This window comes from Brachionichthys hirsutus, unplaced genomic scaffold (assembly GCF_040956055.1).
Source record: "Brachionichthys hirsutus isolate HB-005 unplaced genomic scaffold, CSIRO-AGI_Bhir_v1 contig_747, whole genome shotgun sequence".
NCBI lineage: Eukaryota > Metazoa > Chordata > Actinopteri > Lophiiformes > Brachionichthyidae > Brachionichthys > Brachionichthys hirsutus.
The window spans coordinates 281,214-297,051 of NW_027180339.1; the positions used below are offsets into that span (position 1 = coordinate 281,214).

The 15,838-nt window shown below is 47.5% G+C and overlaps 1 protein-coding gene across 1 annotated transcript; it reads left to right on the forward strand.

Moving 5' to 3' along the window:
* Window positions 1-8,414: 8,414 nt before the first annotated feature.
* LOC137913694 (major histocompatibility complex class I-related gene protein-like) lies at window positions 8,415-14,857 on the forward strand (the record flags this gene model as incomplete). The annotated part of the gene is made up of 7 exons (XM_068757329.1): window positions 8,415-8,439; window positions 9,718-9,984; window positions 10,219-10,497; window positions 11,459-11,761; window positions 12,765-12,869; window positions 13,816-13,975; window positions 14,236-14,857. Coding segments are annotated over 6 exons (1,134 nt in total), but the record flags the coding sequence as incomplete, so codon positions are not given.
* Window positions 14,858-15,838: the final 981 nt, after the last annotated feature.

The following is a 15,838-nucleotide window of genomic DNA, read 5'->3' on the forward strand; positions in this document are numbered from 1 at the left end:
CCTCTGAGAGCTTTACAATCTGTACAAGGATTCAAATGTGAATTTATCTTTCCAGAAAAATCCTGAAAATGACTGAATTCACATGACTTGATAGCAATAGCAAAAGTTCAACTCAATACTGTAGTGCAGGAGTCGGTAACCTAAGATGGCTGGTTACGTGAGGGCCTTTACGTTGGCACGCAGAGAATATTAAGATGACAAAATACTGTATTTAATACCTCACAAGAAATGCAGCACACTATATTTTCTGAAATACTAATTGTGGCAACCCCTCACAGGACAAGCCGAAAGTACAGTAGTAGTAGTACAATAATGTTTTAAGCAATTTTAGGCCTATATCAAAGCTTTCTTTCTTATCTAAAATTTTAGAAAGTGGTTTTAACGCAGCTTTTAGATTTTATGTGTCATAATAATATATTTGAGGAGTTTCAGTCTGGTTTTAGAGCACGGCACAGTACAGAAAGGGCACTTCTCAAAGTATCAAACGACCTTCTTTTAGCTGTTGACGGGGGGGACAGTTCCGTCTTAATTCTTTTAGATTTAAGCACGGCTTTTGATACAGTGGACCATGTGATTTTAATTAATCGTTTAAATACATGAGTTGGGATCACGGACAAGGCACTAAGCTGGTTTGAATCGTATCTTTTTAAAAGAACTTTTGCAGTCACCATAGATAACTTTGTTTCCTCTAAAGCACTCATTAGCTGTGGTGTACCGCAAGGTTCGATTTTAGGCCCAATTTTATTTTCAATTTACATGCTTCCGCTGGGCCAGATCATCCGGCGGCATAACGTCTCCTTTCATTGTTATGCAGACGACACACAGATATACCTTCCCCTGAGACCTGGTGACCCAGCAAGCCTAGCTGCTGTTTTTAACCTTCAATTAAATAACTCCAAATCAGAAATCATTCTATTTAACCCCCCTGACCCCTTCTGTCCTTCAGTACTTGGTCCACTATCACACAACCTCAAACCCACTGCAAAAAACCTGGGAGTTATATTTGATCACAATCTGGACTTCACCTCACACATCAATTCTACTGATCGATCGTGCTTCTTTCACCAACTATTGATTACAAAAGTAAAGCACATGCTACAACGGTCAGACCTGGAGAAAGTAATCCACACACTCATCTTCTCAAGACTTGGTACAGCGGAGGCCACGTGGAGGCTGTCTTCTCCATGTGAAGCACTTTGTGGCTTGTTTATTTTTTTAGACTTTGACATTTTTTATTACATATACACAACAACAGTAACAACAACAACAACAACAACAACAACAAAAAACCATAGAACAGGTGAGGGCAAGGTCGCTACAATAATATGATACACAATATATAAAAATGATAGGAAACATATCAGGTACAATTCAAAACAGTCATTCAACGCGGGTCTTAAAGATATAGCAGTCCCATTTTTCCCAGAGTTTATCCCCCGTCTCCTTCTGTAGGCGGAGAGCGAAGGTCATTTTCTCCATATTACAAACAGAGTTAATAATATTTTGAAATAATTTGATAGTAGGAGGGTTTTTCTGGAGCCAGCATTTAGTTATTGCTTTCTTACTTGCGGCCATAAAAATCTTCAGAAGATACTCATCTGTCTTTCTGAGCCCGTCTGGTAATTTCCCGAGGTATAGAAAAATAAAGGAGGATTTAAATAATATTCCAAAAGTTTCAAAGATTAAATGTTCCACACTTCTCCAGAAGGGCTGGAGGAGTGGGCAGGACCAAAATACATGTACAAAATCGGCAGTGTCTGCTCCACACTCCCTCCAACAGGAATACTGCAACCCGCTCGATTTTGTTTTCTGGTGAGGGGTAATAAAAAAACGAATAATATTCTTCCAACAAAAATCTCTCCAAAAAAAGGAATTTGTGGATGAAGTTTGAGTATGCCATATTTGAAGCCACATTTCATCAGATATAATAATGTTGGCTTCTTTTTCCCATCGCTGTTTTATATATGTCGTTGTATTATTATTCATGAGATTAAATCCTTTATACAACTGACCAACAATGCCTCTAGTACCCTTTGAACTATAAGCATCGATGAATAATTGTGTTACCTTTGATGGTTCTATATTGACAGAAGCTCGTATTTCATTATGGAAAAAGTGGCGGATCTGTAAATATCTGTAAAAATCCTCTTTCTCCATCTCATAAGTCCGGCATAGATCATTAAAACTCATTAGCCTTCCTTCCTTTACGATCGAACAGAAGGCAGTGATGCCTTGCTCGGTCCATTGTTTGAACCTGTGGTCCATTGCTGCTGGGAGGAAGTGTGGATGAAACGCCGGCCAGCTCAGAAGTCCAATCTCTCTGTGGAGCTTAAATCTTTTCACCACCCCTGACCATATTATCAAAGAGAAATTAACACATCGATTCCCAAATTGTTGTACTTCAATGGATTTGCTTGGGCAGCCCAATACAGACTGAACTGGTAGGTTTGTTAAAGACAGTTCCATGTCCTTCCATCTGGCCTCGTAGGCTGGGTTGCACCAACACACCAGGGGCCTCAGTTGAGCTGACAGATAGTAATCCTTTAGACAAGGTAGACTCATGCCCCCCCCCCCCTCTCCACCGGCTGCTGCAGTGTCGAATATCTCACTCTTGGCTTTTTGTCATTCCAAACAAATCTTGAAATGTGTCTGTCCCACTCCCTAAATTGCTTAACTGGGATCTCAATTGGCAGAGCTGTGAATAAATATAACAGTCTAGGGAGAACATTCATTTTAACAGTCCGAATTCTGGAGCCCAGGTCCAGAGGGAGCAAGCCCCACCTGCCCAGATCATCATAAACTTCCATGTTAAAATGTTTATAATTAACATCAAACATCTGTGAGAGATCCTTTGTTAGGAACACCCCTAGGTATTTAATTTGCTGTTGTGACCAATTTAATTTATATCTGCCTCTTAGTTGTCTTGAAGGGACAAAATAAAAAGGTAACAGTTGTGTTTCTGGACATTAAGTCTGTAGCCCGAGTATTTCCCGTACATCTCCAGAGTGTTCATTAATAATGGAATGCTGGATTCAGGGTTTTGAAGTGTTACCATAACGTCATCTGCGTACAGAAACATTTTGTTTCTGACATTCCCTGTGGTTATGCCCTGCAGAGCAGGGTCCTCTCTTATTGCCTGTGCCAGTGGCTCGATAAAAAAATTAAAGCGCAGCCCTGTCTACATCCTCGCTGTAGTTTTATACGGTTTGAGAGACAGCCATTAATCTTTATCCTTGCTGTTGGTGAGGAGTAGAGTGTTCCTATAAACAAATCACAAAATAAAAATCTTTTCATAACTTGAAATAAGAAGTCCCATCCCACTGAATTGAAAGCCTTCTCCGCATCAAGGCTGAGAAGGACTGCGCTTGACTTTCGCCGTATATTGTCGTGTTTGCCTGTTACTCATGAAGCCTGTCTGGTCCTCATCGATTAACGACCATTATTGTGTTCAGTCTGTTGGCTAAAATAGCTGCGTATAATTTATAGTCTACATTCAGCACACTAATTGGTCTATATGCTTTACAGTCCATTTTATCCTTCCCCTCCTTTGGTATTACTGATATAAATGCTTCACTCCATGATGGTGGGCGGAGTCAACAGTTCAGGGTGTGGTTGAAGGAGGCTTTCAGCAGAGGAAGTAACATTTCTCTCATGCCTTTGTACCATTCTGGAGGGAACCCATCACAGCCTGGTGATTTATTGGCACTGAGACCCAAAATTCCACCATCAATCTCCTCTATTGTTATTTCACGAACCAATGTATTGTTTTGATCATTTCCTATAGAGGGTAAATCTAATAAAGCTAAAAATTGCTGAATTGAAGAGTCATCTGGCTTATCTGGTTGTGTGTATAGAGATTGATAATATTTTTCAAATGCCTTATGGATTCCCTCCAGTTTATCATATGACTTGTTTGTTATAGGATCCTTGATTTTGTGGATTGAATTTTCATCTCGTTGCTTCCTAAGTTTCCATGCAAGTAATCTAGATGCTTTAGATCCCACCTCATAATGTCGCTGTTTCATAAATCTTAGCTTTTTTTTCAATTTCCTCACTAAGGATCTTATCAATGTCCTGTTTAATTGGCCTCATTTGCTCCAGTGTCGAAGGATCCTGATTGATACTATGCAGTTGTTCCAGATTTTTTAGTTGCGCCTGCAAGTCTGCTAATTTCTTGTCTCTTAGCCTCTTCAGCCTCACACATTTGGCTATGATTTTCCCCCTAAGATATGCTTTAGCAGCATCCCACAGGATTGCAGGATTAACTGTTCCATTATCGTTGAATTCCAAATAGGTCTTTAGTTCCTCTGCTGTTAGCAAGACGGCATGAGCGGTGGGTGGCGAGTAGACAAACAAAAGAGCAGAGAAAGTCCTCAGATGGTCCACGTCACTCTTTATTTCCTCCAAGGCGTGACCTCACCACATCCCCAGCGCCCAAACAGGTGCATTCGTCGCAGACGCTGGGTCCTCGCTCCTCTGGCCGACCCCACATGCCGGGTGTCTGCCAGTATTTAAGCACCTGTTCTAAATTGGGCAATCCCATTACCACCCAGCCACCCCCATCTAGTTTCCCCCTTGGTTTGACCCGGACCTCAAAGTCCTATGGCTGCAGGGACAGGTACCATCCCGTGATGCGGTTGTTAGCGTCCTTCATCCTATGCAGCCACTGCAGAGCGCGGTGATCCGTCTCCAACTCGAAGTGACGTCCAAGCAGGTAGTACCTGAGAGCATTAATGGCCCATTTTACGGCCAAACATTCCTTTTCAACCGTTGAGTACCTCGTTTCACGGTCCAGCAGCCTCCGACTGAGGAAGACAACCGGTCTCCGCTCCCCCTCCTTCACCTGGATCAGGACGGCCCCCAGCCCACTCCGAGAGGCGTCCGTCTGAAGGATAAAGGGCTGGCTGAAGTCTGGACTGCGCAGGACCGGCCCCGTACAGATAGCCCCCTTCAGGTCGTGGAAGGCCCGCTCGCACTCCTCAGTCCAACGCACCCTACTGGGAGCTGCCTTCCTGGTCAAATCCGTCAACACCACCGCCCTTTCGGAAAAGTTAGGCACAAACTTCCGGTACCACCCAATCAGGCCAATAAACCCTCTCACCCCCTTTTTCGTGGTGGGGACCGGGAATGAACGAATGGCCTCCATCTTGTCCACCTGTGGCTTGATCCTCCCAAAGCCGATGGTAAAGCCAAGGTACCGTACTTCCCGATGGGCCACCGCACACTTCCGGGGGTTGATGGTGAGACCAGCCATCCTGATCCTCTGCAAAACCTCCTGGAGGTGGTGCAGGTGTTGTTCCCAGGAGTTACTGTACACCACCACATCGTCCAGATAGGCCGCCGAGAAATCAGACACGTCTCGCAGAAGGTGGTCCATGAGGCGCTGGAAGGTTGCCGGTGCCCCCTGCAGACCAAATGGCATGACTTTGAATTGGTACATACCAAATGGTGTCTTGAATGCTGACAGCTCCCTTGCTTCCGGGGCCAGCGCCAGTTGCCAATAACCCTTGCTGAGGTCCAAGGTGGTGATGTAAACCGCTCCTCCCACTCTCTCCAGCAAATCGTCGATACGTGGCATTGGATATGGATCAAAGTTGGAAACCGCATTCAGGTACCTGAAATCAATGCAAAACCGCAACGAGCCATCCTTCTTAGGGACCAGTACGATAGGACTACACCACTCGCTACTGGACTCCTCAATGACTCCCAGTTCCAGCATCAGCCGGATTTCTGTCCGTAATACCGGCACCAACCGCTCTGGTATCCGGTAACTCTGCCGACGAACGGGGGCATCCCTCTTCAGCCGTATCGTATGCTGGACCAACGAAGTGAAACCCGGGGTTTCCTTGAAAAGAGCGGGGTCCAGCAATGGCTTAATCGATTCCTGCTGAGAGGGGGAGAGGTGGGAGAGGTCAACCACAGCCACCTCCTCGGCACTGGTCGGGAAATACTTCTCAGTAACCTCTTCATCCCGCACCGCTCTGACTAATAACTGCGGTGCCGGCTCGGCCTGGACATGAAACTCCTTCAGCAGGTTCACATGAAAAACCTGATGTTTCTTTCTTCTCTCTGGCATACGGAGTTCATACGTTACTTTCCCAACCTGTCTAGTAACGTCATACGGTCCGTGCCACTTAGCAAGCAGTTTGTTCTCACTTGTCGGCAACAGTAACAGTACCTTCTGGCCCGGACTGAAGATCCTATTTTTAGCCTTCTGGTCGTACCAGGTTTTTTGACGCTGCTGCACCTCTTTCAGGTTCTCCTCAGCCAGGGCCACCATAGCCTCCAACCGCTCCCTCATCTTAATGACGTAGGCTATGATGTTGTCACCCTCAGTCTCTGTTCGCTCCCAGTAGTCCCTCAGGAGATCCAGGGGTCCCCGCACCTGGCGGCCGTACAGCAGTTCAAAAGGCGAGAATCCGGTAGATGATTGTGGGACCTCCCGGTAGGCAAACAGCAGATACGGCAGCCACTGGTCCCAGTCAGCGCCTGTGCTGGAGACAAACTTGCGCAGCATATGCTTCAGGGTCTGGTTATAGCGCTCTACCAACCCGTCCGTTAGGGGATGATACGGTGTGGTCCTAATCCCCTTAATCCCCAACAACTGATAGACCTGCTTCAACAAGTTGGACATGAAGTTTGTACCACAGTCTGTCAGAACTTCCTTCACGACTCCAACTCTGGAAAATAGCTGCACCAGACAATTCGCTATCTGTTTGGCTTTAATTGACCGCAGGGGGAAGGCTTCCGGATATCTGGTAGCGTAGTCACAAACCACTAAAATGAATCGCTTCCCGCTTGAGCTCCGTTCAAGCGGACCGACAATGTCCATGCCAACCCTCTCAAATGGGGTACCGATTATTGGCAGCGGCAGCAGCTGGGCGGGGGCGACACCTTTCCCTGCGGTTAGTTGACATTTCTCACAAGATTTGCAAAAGGCGGAGATCTGGGCATACATACCCGGCCACACAAACCGACGTCCAATCCGAAGGAGCGTTTTCTGGAAAGCCATGTGCCCCGCCCAGGGAATGGAATGACCCAGTTCCATTACCTGCTGCCGGAATTGGTGGGGTAACGCCAGGGCTTCGCGCTGATCCTTAACTTGATATAACATCCCCTTATTAATCACATATCTAGCTTCCTCCAGACAGTTGGTTTCCCCCTGATCCCCCACTTTATCAAACCAACAGTTGAGAGAGGGGTGCTGTCTTTGCAGCGGACCGAGGTCCGACGGGATATCGCATTCAAGGGGCCTGAGGGGTTCGTCCATCTCCTTGTGCTCCCTCACAGAATGTGCGAACTTCTCCTGCCTTTTCTGGGTTTTGGGCTTCCTAGATTTCCCTGGTTTGGACTCCAGCTCCTCCTCCCAAAAGGGAAGCTCTTCAAACGCCACCTTAGCCGCTTGAGCCCAGGTGAGAACATTAAATGTGGTGCCTCGCCCCCCTGCGGCTGTGTCCGAGACCGAGACACCCTCACCGTTCTGTCGCCCGGTGTTACTCTGGAATATGAGGTCAATTAAGGTTGGAACATCGTTTCCCAGTATAACATCATATGGTAATTTGTCGGCTAGGGCTACCTGCAACAAGTATGTTTGTCCCCCTACGGTCAGATACACCTCAGCTGTTGGGTTCCATTTCGGCTTTGAACGCATTATTATTCAATAGTCCAGTATTCAGTCTCCACAGGGTGTTTTTTTTTGGCCTTCTATCTAGGTTAAACTTCAGAGTTAGGCCAGCCACTTTGTGGCTTGTTGTCTGTGAAGGTGATCCATGAATAATATATAATATATAAATAACATTTACTTCCTTACTGAAGCTAAATGATGAGCTCAGGTAACGACCAGCAGGTCGAGCCTCGACGTCACCAACAGCAGAACCTGTCAGGTAAAGATGGACCCTGTTCGGATCATGGGTTCTGTTGTCTCAGCTGAAGAACTCAAGGGGGGACTTTTATTATTCCGTTTGACTCTACCAGGAACATGAGCGCAGTGAAAGTGGAGCAGAAAGCGGAGCAGCATCCGGATCAAACATCAACAGCGGCTCACGTTTCTGTCGGTCCAGAAGTTTTCAGCGTCCAGAACTCAGAACCTGCTGAGACGCTCAAACAAAGACTCTGACGCAGCTTAAAATAAGATCCATTCTACTTTCGCTTTTGATTCACAACCTGTGACAGTTCTGCCGAGTAACAAGCGACGTCATCGCTCAGACTAAATTCTGATTGGCTCAGACTAAATTCTGATTGGCTCAGACGGACGGGGAAGTCCGCTCCTCTCGTGTTTTGTCCTCACTTCACCCTTGATGGTCGGACTGGAAGCTTTAAAGAATCTTGTGGCTGTTCTGTTGTTTGAGCTGCAGATGGGACAGTTCACGATGAAGACCTCGGTTCTGGTTCTGGTTCTGGTTCTGGTTCTGGGTACAGGTGTACCTGGGGCGGTGGGAGGTGAGTTTCTATCCTGCTGTCTGGGTTGACGGTTCTGTTGTTGGACTTCCTGAAATGTTAGGAGTCTAGAAATGTCCAAACGGTACCGACCCGTCATCTTAAAGTTCTTCCTGTAAAGTCCATTTACTTCAGGTCAAACTGGGACAGGAGGACAAAGGTAGTTCTTCCTTCTTTGTCCTCTTTAATTTGATGGGTTCAGAACCTCCGGCTCAGACGGACATCAGACCTGATGACGGAGGTGTGCTGGTGTCGGTCGGTGGTTCTGCTGAGGTCCAACAACAAACCGGTTTAGAGATGGTTTCCAAGCTGCGTCTTCATGATAGAGTTTGTCCACCAGAGAGTGGACAGCTTTATTCTCCAGCTGACAAATGTCCTGATCCGTTTGGATGGGTTCTGACCCGTGTCAGCCTCAGAACCCAGCATGGACTGGACCGCACGGTTTCCACACCGAACTATGAGCAGGGGACGGATTTGTTCAGCATTCTGGACGTGACACAGAAACAGGACGTCCACGTCTTCAGACGACGGCGGAGGTTCTGAGGAGAACAACAATGGAAGTGTCAGAACTCAAAGAGAACAAATCAGAGAACCTTCCTGTTGATACCTGAACAGAACCAACTGTTAGAACCAGGACGAGAAGGAAGAGACGTCAGCTGATGATGGAGGGAATGTTGGAACGTCAGAGGATCAGAATCCGCTCTGAATCCAGACTGTAACGGATATTATAACTGCTGTTATAACTGGTGTTATAACTGGTATTGTAACTGCTGTAATAACTGCTGACTGGTGTTATAACTGGTGTTAGACTGGCGTTCTTTCTTATATAGAACCGTGTCCTTCAAATATTAAAGCTATCAATATTAATGAGAAATATTCATCACAAAATCTGTTGTGAGTGAAACAGGCTTTGGGTTCTGCAGGTTCTGCCCATCAGGACCTGACGGTGTTTCGGGACCGGGTCACACCTTTATTTGTTGTGGTGCTGAAACCCAAATCTTTAGGGTCAAACCGTTTTAATTCACAAACTCTCCGACATCTGGCCTTGAAAATGATGCCAGTTATCAGCTGATGGTGGAAAATGACCAGCGGGACTTTGTGAAACCATAGAAGAAGAAGTTCTGCTGGGTTTCAGCTGCAGGAGCCTCAGAGTTCAAACCTGTGATCAGAACCAGAAGTTGTCATCGGTCACAGGTTCAGGTGTGAGTGGAGAGCAGGAAGTGATGTCATCAGGTGGAAACAGGTTCAACCTTCAGATCGTGATTCTGTTTTTTCTTTCAGAGACTCACTCTTTGAAGTATTTCGAGACGGCGTCTTCTGGAGTCTCAAACTTCCCGGAGTATGTGTCCGTTGGTTTGATGGATGACGTCCAGATGTATCACTATGACAGTAAGACCAAGAGAGCAGAACCCAAACAGGACTGGATGGACAAAGTCACAGCAGAGGATCCAGAGTACTGGACCCGACAGACGAGGAACGAAGTGGGGAAACAAGAACAGAACAAATTCAACATGGAAACTTTAAGGAAGCGCTTCAACCAATCAGAAGGTTTGTTTGTGTTTATTAAATGTTGTGTTCATGCTGTAGGAAGTAAACACACACACACACACACACACACACACATACACACACACACACACACATACACACCTCTGCAGGAACCCTTTTGCATCACTGCTGGGTTTCTAAAGCTCCGGGACACAGACTGGTTCTGCTGGTTCTGCTGGTTCTGCTGGGTCCAGTGAGGACCAGGTCGATGACTGGAGTCTGTCTCTCTCTCAGGTGTCCACATTTTCCAGCGGATGTACGGCTGTGAGTGGGACGATGAGACTGGAGAGGTCACTGGTTTTCATCAGCATGGTTATAATGGAGAAGACTTCATCGTCCTGGACCTGAAGACGGAGACATGGATCGCTCCCAGTCCTCAGGCTGTCATCACCAAACAGAGATTGGATCATAATAGAGCTTGGATGGAATACAACAAGTATTACTTCACCCAGGTGTGTCCTGAGTGGGGGAGGAAGTATCTGGAGTATGGGAGGAGCTCTCTGCTGAGAACAGGTAGAAGCACATCACCTGGTGGAGTTTCAAACCAACAACCTTCATGTTCCTCTGCTGTTTCTGACCCTCACACAGAGACACACTCTGTCCTTTACCTCTCTGTCCTCCTTCTCTTTCCTTCAGTCTTCTTCTCCTCTGCTCCTCCCTTCTTTTGTCGCCTCCTCTCCTCTGAGGTTTATTTGCGTTGTTTCAGTGTCTCTGGCGACAACAGTGACTCCTGATGACGTGTCTGTCTCCTCCTCCAGATCTCCCCTCTCTAACGTGTCTTTGTCTCCTCCTCCAGCGCTCCCCTCTCTAACGTGTCTTTGTCTCCTCCTTCAGAGCTCGCCTCTCAAACGTGTCTTTGTCCCCTCCTCCAGAGCTCCCCTCTCTAACGTGTCTTTGTCTTCTCCAGAGCTCCTCTCTCTAACGTGTCTTTGTCTCCTCCTCCAGCGCTCCCCTCTCTAACGTGTCTTTGTCTCCTCCTCCAGAGCTCCCCTCTATAACGTGTCTTTGTCTCCTCCTCCAGAGCTCCCCTCTCTAATGTGTCTTTGTCTTCTCCAGAGCTCCTCTCTCTAACGTGTCTTTGTCTCCTCCTCCAGAGCTCCCCTCTCTAACGTGTCTTTGTCTCCTCCTCCAGAGCTCCCCTCTCTAACGTGTCTTTGTCTCCTCCTCCAGAGCTCCCCTCTCTAACGTGTCTTTGTCTCCTCCTCCAGAGCTCCCCTCTCTAACGTGTCTTTGTCTCCTCCTCCAGAGCTCCCCTCTCTAACGTGTCTTTGTCTCCTCCTCCAGAGCTCCCCTCTATAACGTGTCTTTGTCTCCTCCTCCAGAGCTCCCCTCTCTAACGTGTCTTTGTCTCCTCCTCCAGAGCTCCCCTCTATAACGTGTCTTTGTCTTCTCCTCCAGAGCTTCCCACTATAACGTGTCTTTGTCTCCTCCTCCAGAGCTCCCCTCTCTAACGTGTCTTTGTCTCCTCCTCCAGAGCTCCCCTCAGTGTTTCTCCTCCAGAAGACTCCTTCCTCTCCCGTCAGCTGCTTCGCTACAGGTTTCTACCCAGACAGAGCCGCTCTCTTCTGGAGGAAGGATGGGGAGGAGCTTCATGAGGAGGTGGAGCACGGAGAGATCCTCCCCAACCATGACGGAACCTTCCAGATGAGTGTGGACCTGGACCTTTCATCGGCGGCGGCTGAAGACTGGAGGAGGTACGACTGTGTGTTCCAGCTCTTCGGTGTGAAGGACGACTTGGTCACCAGACTGGACAAGGGAAAGATCTGGACCAACTGGGGTGAGACTGGGATCAGGGGGTGAAGGTGGGGACACATTTCTGTCTCTCTGATGGTCCAGATCATGGGTTTGAAGAGTTGGACAGAAGTTTTGTTTCTTTTATTGTCGTTTGCTGTTTTCTGTGTAACTTTAGAGTTCAGATAATCAATAACCCACCCGGGACCCAGACAACGGTACCAGAACCCTAACCCGGTACCTGCAGAGAAGACGGAAGCCTTTGAATCAGTGATAGTTCTGTTGGTGGTGGCCGTCCGATGTCCACTGGGCTTTCATTCATGCAGGACGATGTCAGTAAAGTCAGTTCATGTCCTCAGCGGAGGAGGTTCTGATTGGACCTGGATCTGTTAGCAGGATGATCCAGAACTGCGGAGGAGGTTCTGATAGGACCTGGATCTGTTAGCAGGATGATCCAGAACCCAGTGAATGTTGACGTGAAGCTAGGAGGGTGGGACACGGGTCCAACATGAAGTCCTTCAGTACCGTGGGAAGACACGTTGATTCTAACGCTCCTTTATGGAATCAGCGTTCTTCACCACGTTCCTTCGTTTCTCCAGAAGCTGGGATGTAAAACGTTCCCCATATTCCTGATGTGGACCAGGATGTTATCAGAACCTTGTGTTTCTCCATGAGGACAGGTCCACAGAGCTGTGGGACTGTCCAGCCTCAGCAGAGGGACGCAGCGTTCCAGCGCTTCGGAGGTTTCAGTCTGGAGTTGGAGAAAAAGTCTTTTGGATCCATTTCATTTTTCAGAAGTTTCTAGTTTTAAAGTCAAACCTCTGTCAGAACATTAGAACACACTAGAACATTAGAACATTGGACGAGTCTCCCTGAGACTGGAACCAACATCAGGACAGAAAGCAGCACAGACCGTCCTCCTGTGGACAGGTGGACATGAAACCACCTAAACAGGACGGCAGGACCACCAACCAGGTGGTGTCCGTCTGCAGGACGGTTCTGTTGGGACATGGACGTTGTTCTCTGACTCGTTGTTTTCTGCTCTCCAGAGGAACCCACTAACGCGAACGCCATCATCATCATCGTCATCACTGCAGCGGTTCTTCTCGTCCTCACGGCTGCCGTTGGATTCAAGCTGTACAGACAGAGGACAGGTGAGCGACCCAGACAGAACCAGTCTCTGTCTCCTGGCTTTGATTGGACACTTTGACCTGATGAAGCAAACAGGAGGTGGTTTCAGCTTCAGAGTCCAGAACCACGATGACGGACCAGGGAAGACAGTCGTGCTGTGTTGACCCTTGAGTAACTCCTGGACAGTTTAGTCCATTTCAGAAATTCTAAACTCCCTCCAGGACAACCACCGTCCTCTTTGGTGAGGCGGAGTCACAAAATCTCAACGTCCATAATTTGACTGTGTAATCCATGTTTAACCTGTCCACGACCCTTCAGACAAACATGTCCATTTGTTCTACATAGTGTCCAAGAAAAGGTCACAGAGGGGTGATTTTTGAAAGGGGGGTAATTTGGGCTTAAATTTGAAAACCCATATTTCCCGCCGCCGTTTGTCTGTCCGGCTGTTAGTAAGATAACTCAAAAGGTTCTGGACGGATCTGGATGAAGTTTCCAGGATTTGTCGGGAATGTTTCCAGGAACAGATGATTACATTTAGGTGATGATCCAGAAGAGATCCTGGATTCTGGATCACTTGGAACTATTTGTTAATATTGCAGTCAATGGAGATTCAAAATATTTTCCTCAATATCTCAGTTGATTATTTATCAATGTTTATGGAATTTGACACAGTCATGCAGGGTGGGGGTGGGGTGTCTCTATCTCTCCAACTGGATCAGGTGCAGAATGAGGTCAGGAAAAATATTACATTTTACAGGTGGACATTTTGTCCACTTGAAGGGTCATGAATGGGACTGTTTTTGTAACACAAGCGTTAAACTGTCCCCGGTTCCTCTCGGAGGACGTCCCGTTCTTCGTCTCCTCTGTTTAGCAGCAGCTACTTTTGTTTGATGGAGTGTTGCTGGTGATCCACTCGCATCCTTTCACCTGCAACTGTGAGCGGTGGACTGATGCGTCTTTGTTATCCAGGTAAACCTCGTCCACCTTCTGAGGACAGCGCTGAGCTCACGAAGAGACTGCAGCCAGAGGTGGACATGCAGCTGGAGTTGGACATGCAGCTGGAGGCGGACATGCAGCCAGAGGTCTTCATCCAGCCGGCGCGCGTTGGGACAAGGACAGAATGAACGCAGTGAGTGTCTTCGTGTGTGAAACTATGTGTAGAAGAACCTTCTGACACGGGGAGATTATTCTCTGTCAGACTTGTGAGACAAGATAGTCTTTGTCCTTTGGTGTCTTTTCCACAACAAAAGGTGAAGCTGTTTCACCTGAAGGGATCTGAGGTTGTTGGACAAAGACAATGAGTCCACCTGGACATTTAAGGTGGACTGATCGGGTTCGGGTGTGGCTTCGTGGCGTTTCTGCTCAGTTCTGTTGGTTCTGTCTCCGCAGGGTTCTGGGACAAGGAGCGGTGTCCCCACATCATCCTGTTTGAACTGGAGTCCACCGGGTCTTCACCAGAACACGATCCGATCAAAGACATCAGCGACGAGGATCCAGTGATCGATACTTATTGATTAGAGTCTAAACGGTGTCATTTAAATATTTCGGGGATTGTTCTCGTCTCTCTTCTCTGGAGACGTCAAACAGGATCTTTAAGACTGTCTTCATCCGACGTCCTTAGAACGTCCTCCATCGTTACACTCTAACTCTTCGGCTGCTGGGTTGTTTGTGCTTTCCCTTTGTCCTATTGGTCCTCCTGGGGTCATGTGATCTGAGACGAGAGACATCTGACGGCCTCTAGAGTCGTCTCTGCTGTCCGTCCTCAGAAATCCTTCCTTTGCTTCCAGTCCTCCTGGAACCTGCGGCGGGACTTGGACACTAACGAGTCCGGAGGTGTCGGAGTAAACGGGCGTGTCTTTGTTCCTCCTGGACTCCGCCCCTCCCCCAGTGCTTCCTGTCTGTTCACGGATCACAATCACTTCCTGTGTTGTTAACGAGACGAAGGCTGAAGTCGTCCTGCTGGTTCCTTTCTTTAGACAGAAAGTTCTGCTTTACAATAAAATCCCACATTTCCCACCTGTTTCTTCCCATGAATATTCCCAGTCTCATTGCTCCATCTCCAATCCCATGAATATTCCCAGTCTCATTGCTCCGTCTCCAATCCCATGAATATTCCCAGTCCGATTGGTCCGTCTCCAATCCCATGAATATTTCTAGTCTCATTGCTCCGTCTCCAATCCCGTGAATATTCCCAGTCCGATTGCTCCATCTCCAATCCATGAATATTCCCAGTCTGATTGATCCGTCTCCAATCCCGTGAATATTCCCAGTCTGATTGCTCCGTCTCCAATCCCTTGAATATTCCCAGTCCCATTGCTCCATCTCCAATCCAATGAATATTCCCAGTCTCATTGCCCCGTCTCCAAACCATGAATATTCCCAGTCTCATTGCTCCGTCTCCAATCCCGTGAATATTTCTAGTCTCATTGCTCCGTCTCCAATCCCGTGAATATTCCCAGTCCAATTGCTCTGTCTCCAATCCCATGAATATTCCCAGTCTGATTGATCCGTCTCAAATCCCGTGAATATTCCCAGTCTGATTGCTCCATCTCCAATCCCGTGAATATTCCCAGTCCGATTGCTCCGTCTCCAATCCCGTGAATATTCCCAGTCCGATTGCTCCGTCTCCAATCCCATGAATATTCCCAGTCTGATTGATCCGTCTCAAATCCCGTGAATATTCCCAGTCCGATTGCTCCGTCTCCAATCCCATGAATATTCCCAGTCTGATTGCTCCGTCTCCAATCCCATGATTATTCCTAGTCTCATTGCTCCGTCTCTAATCCCGTGAATATTCCCAGTCCGATTGGTCCGTCTTCAATCCCGTGAATATTCCTAGTCTCATTGCTCCGTCTCCAATCCCATGAATATTCCCTGTCCGATTGGTCCGTCTCCAATCCCATGAATATTCCTAGTCTCATTGCTCCGTCTCCAATCCCATGAATATTCCCTGTCCGATTGGTCCGTCTCCAATCCCATGAATATTCCTAGT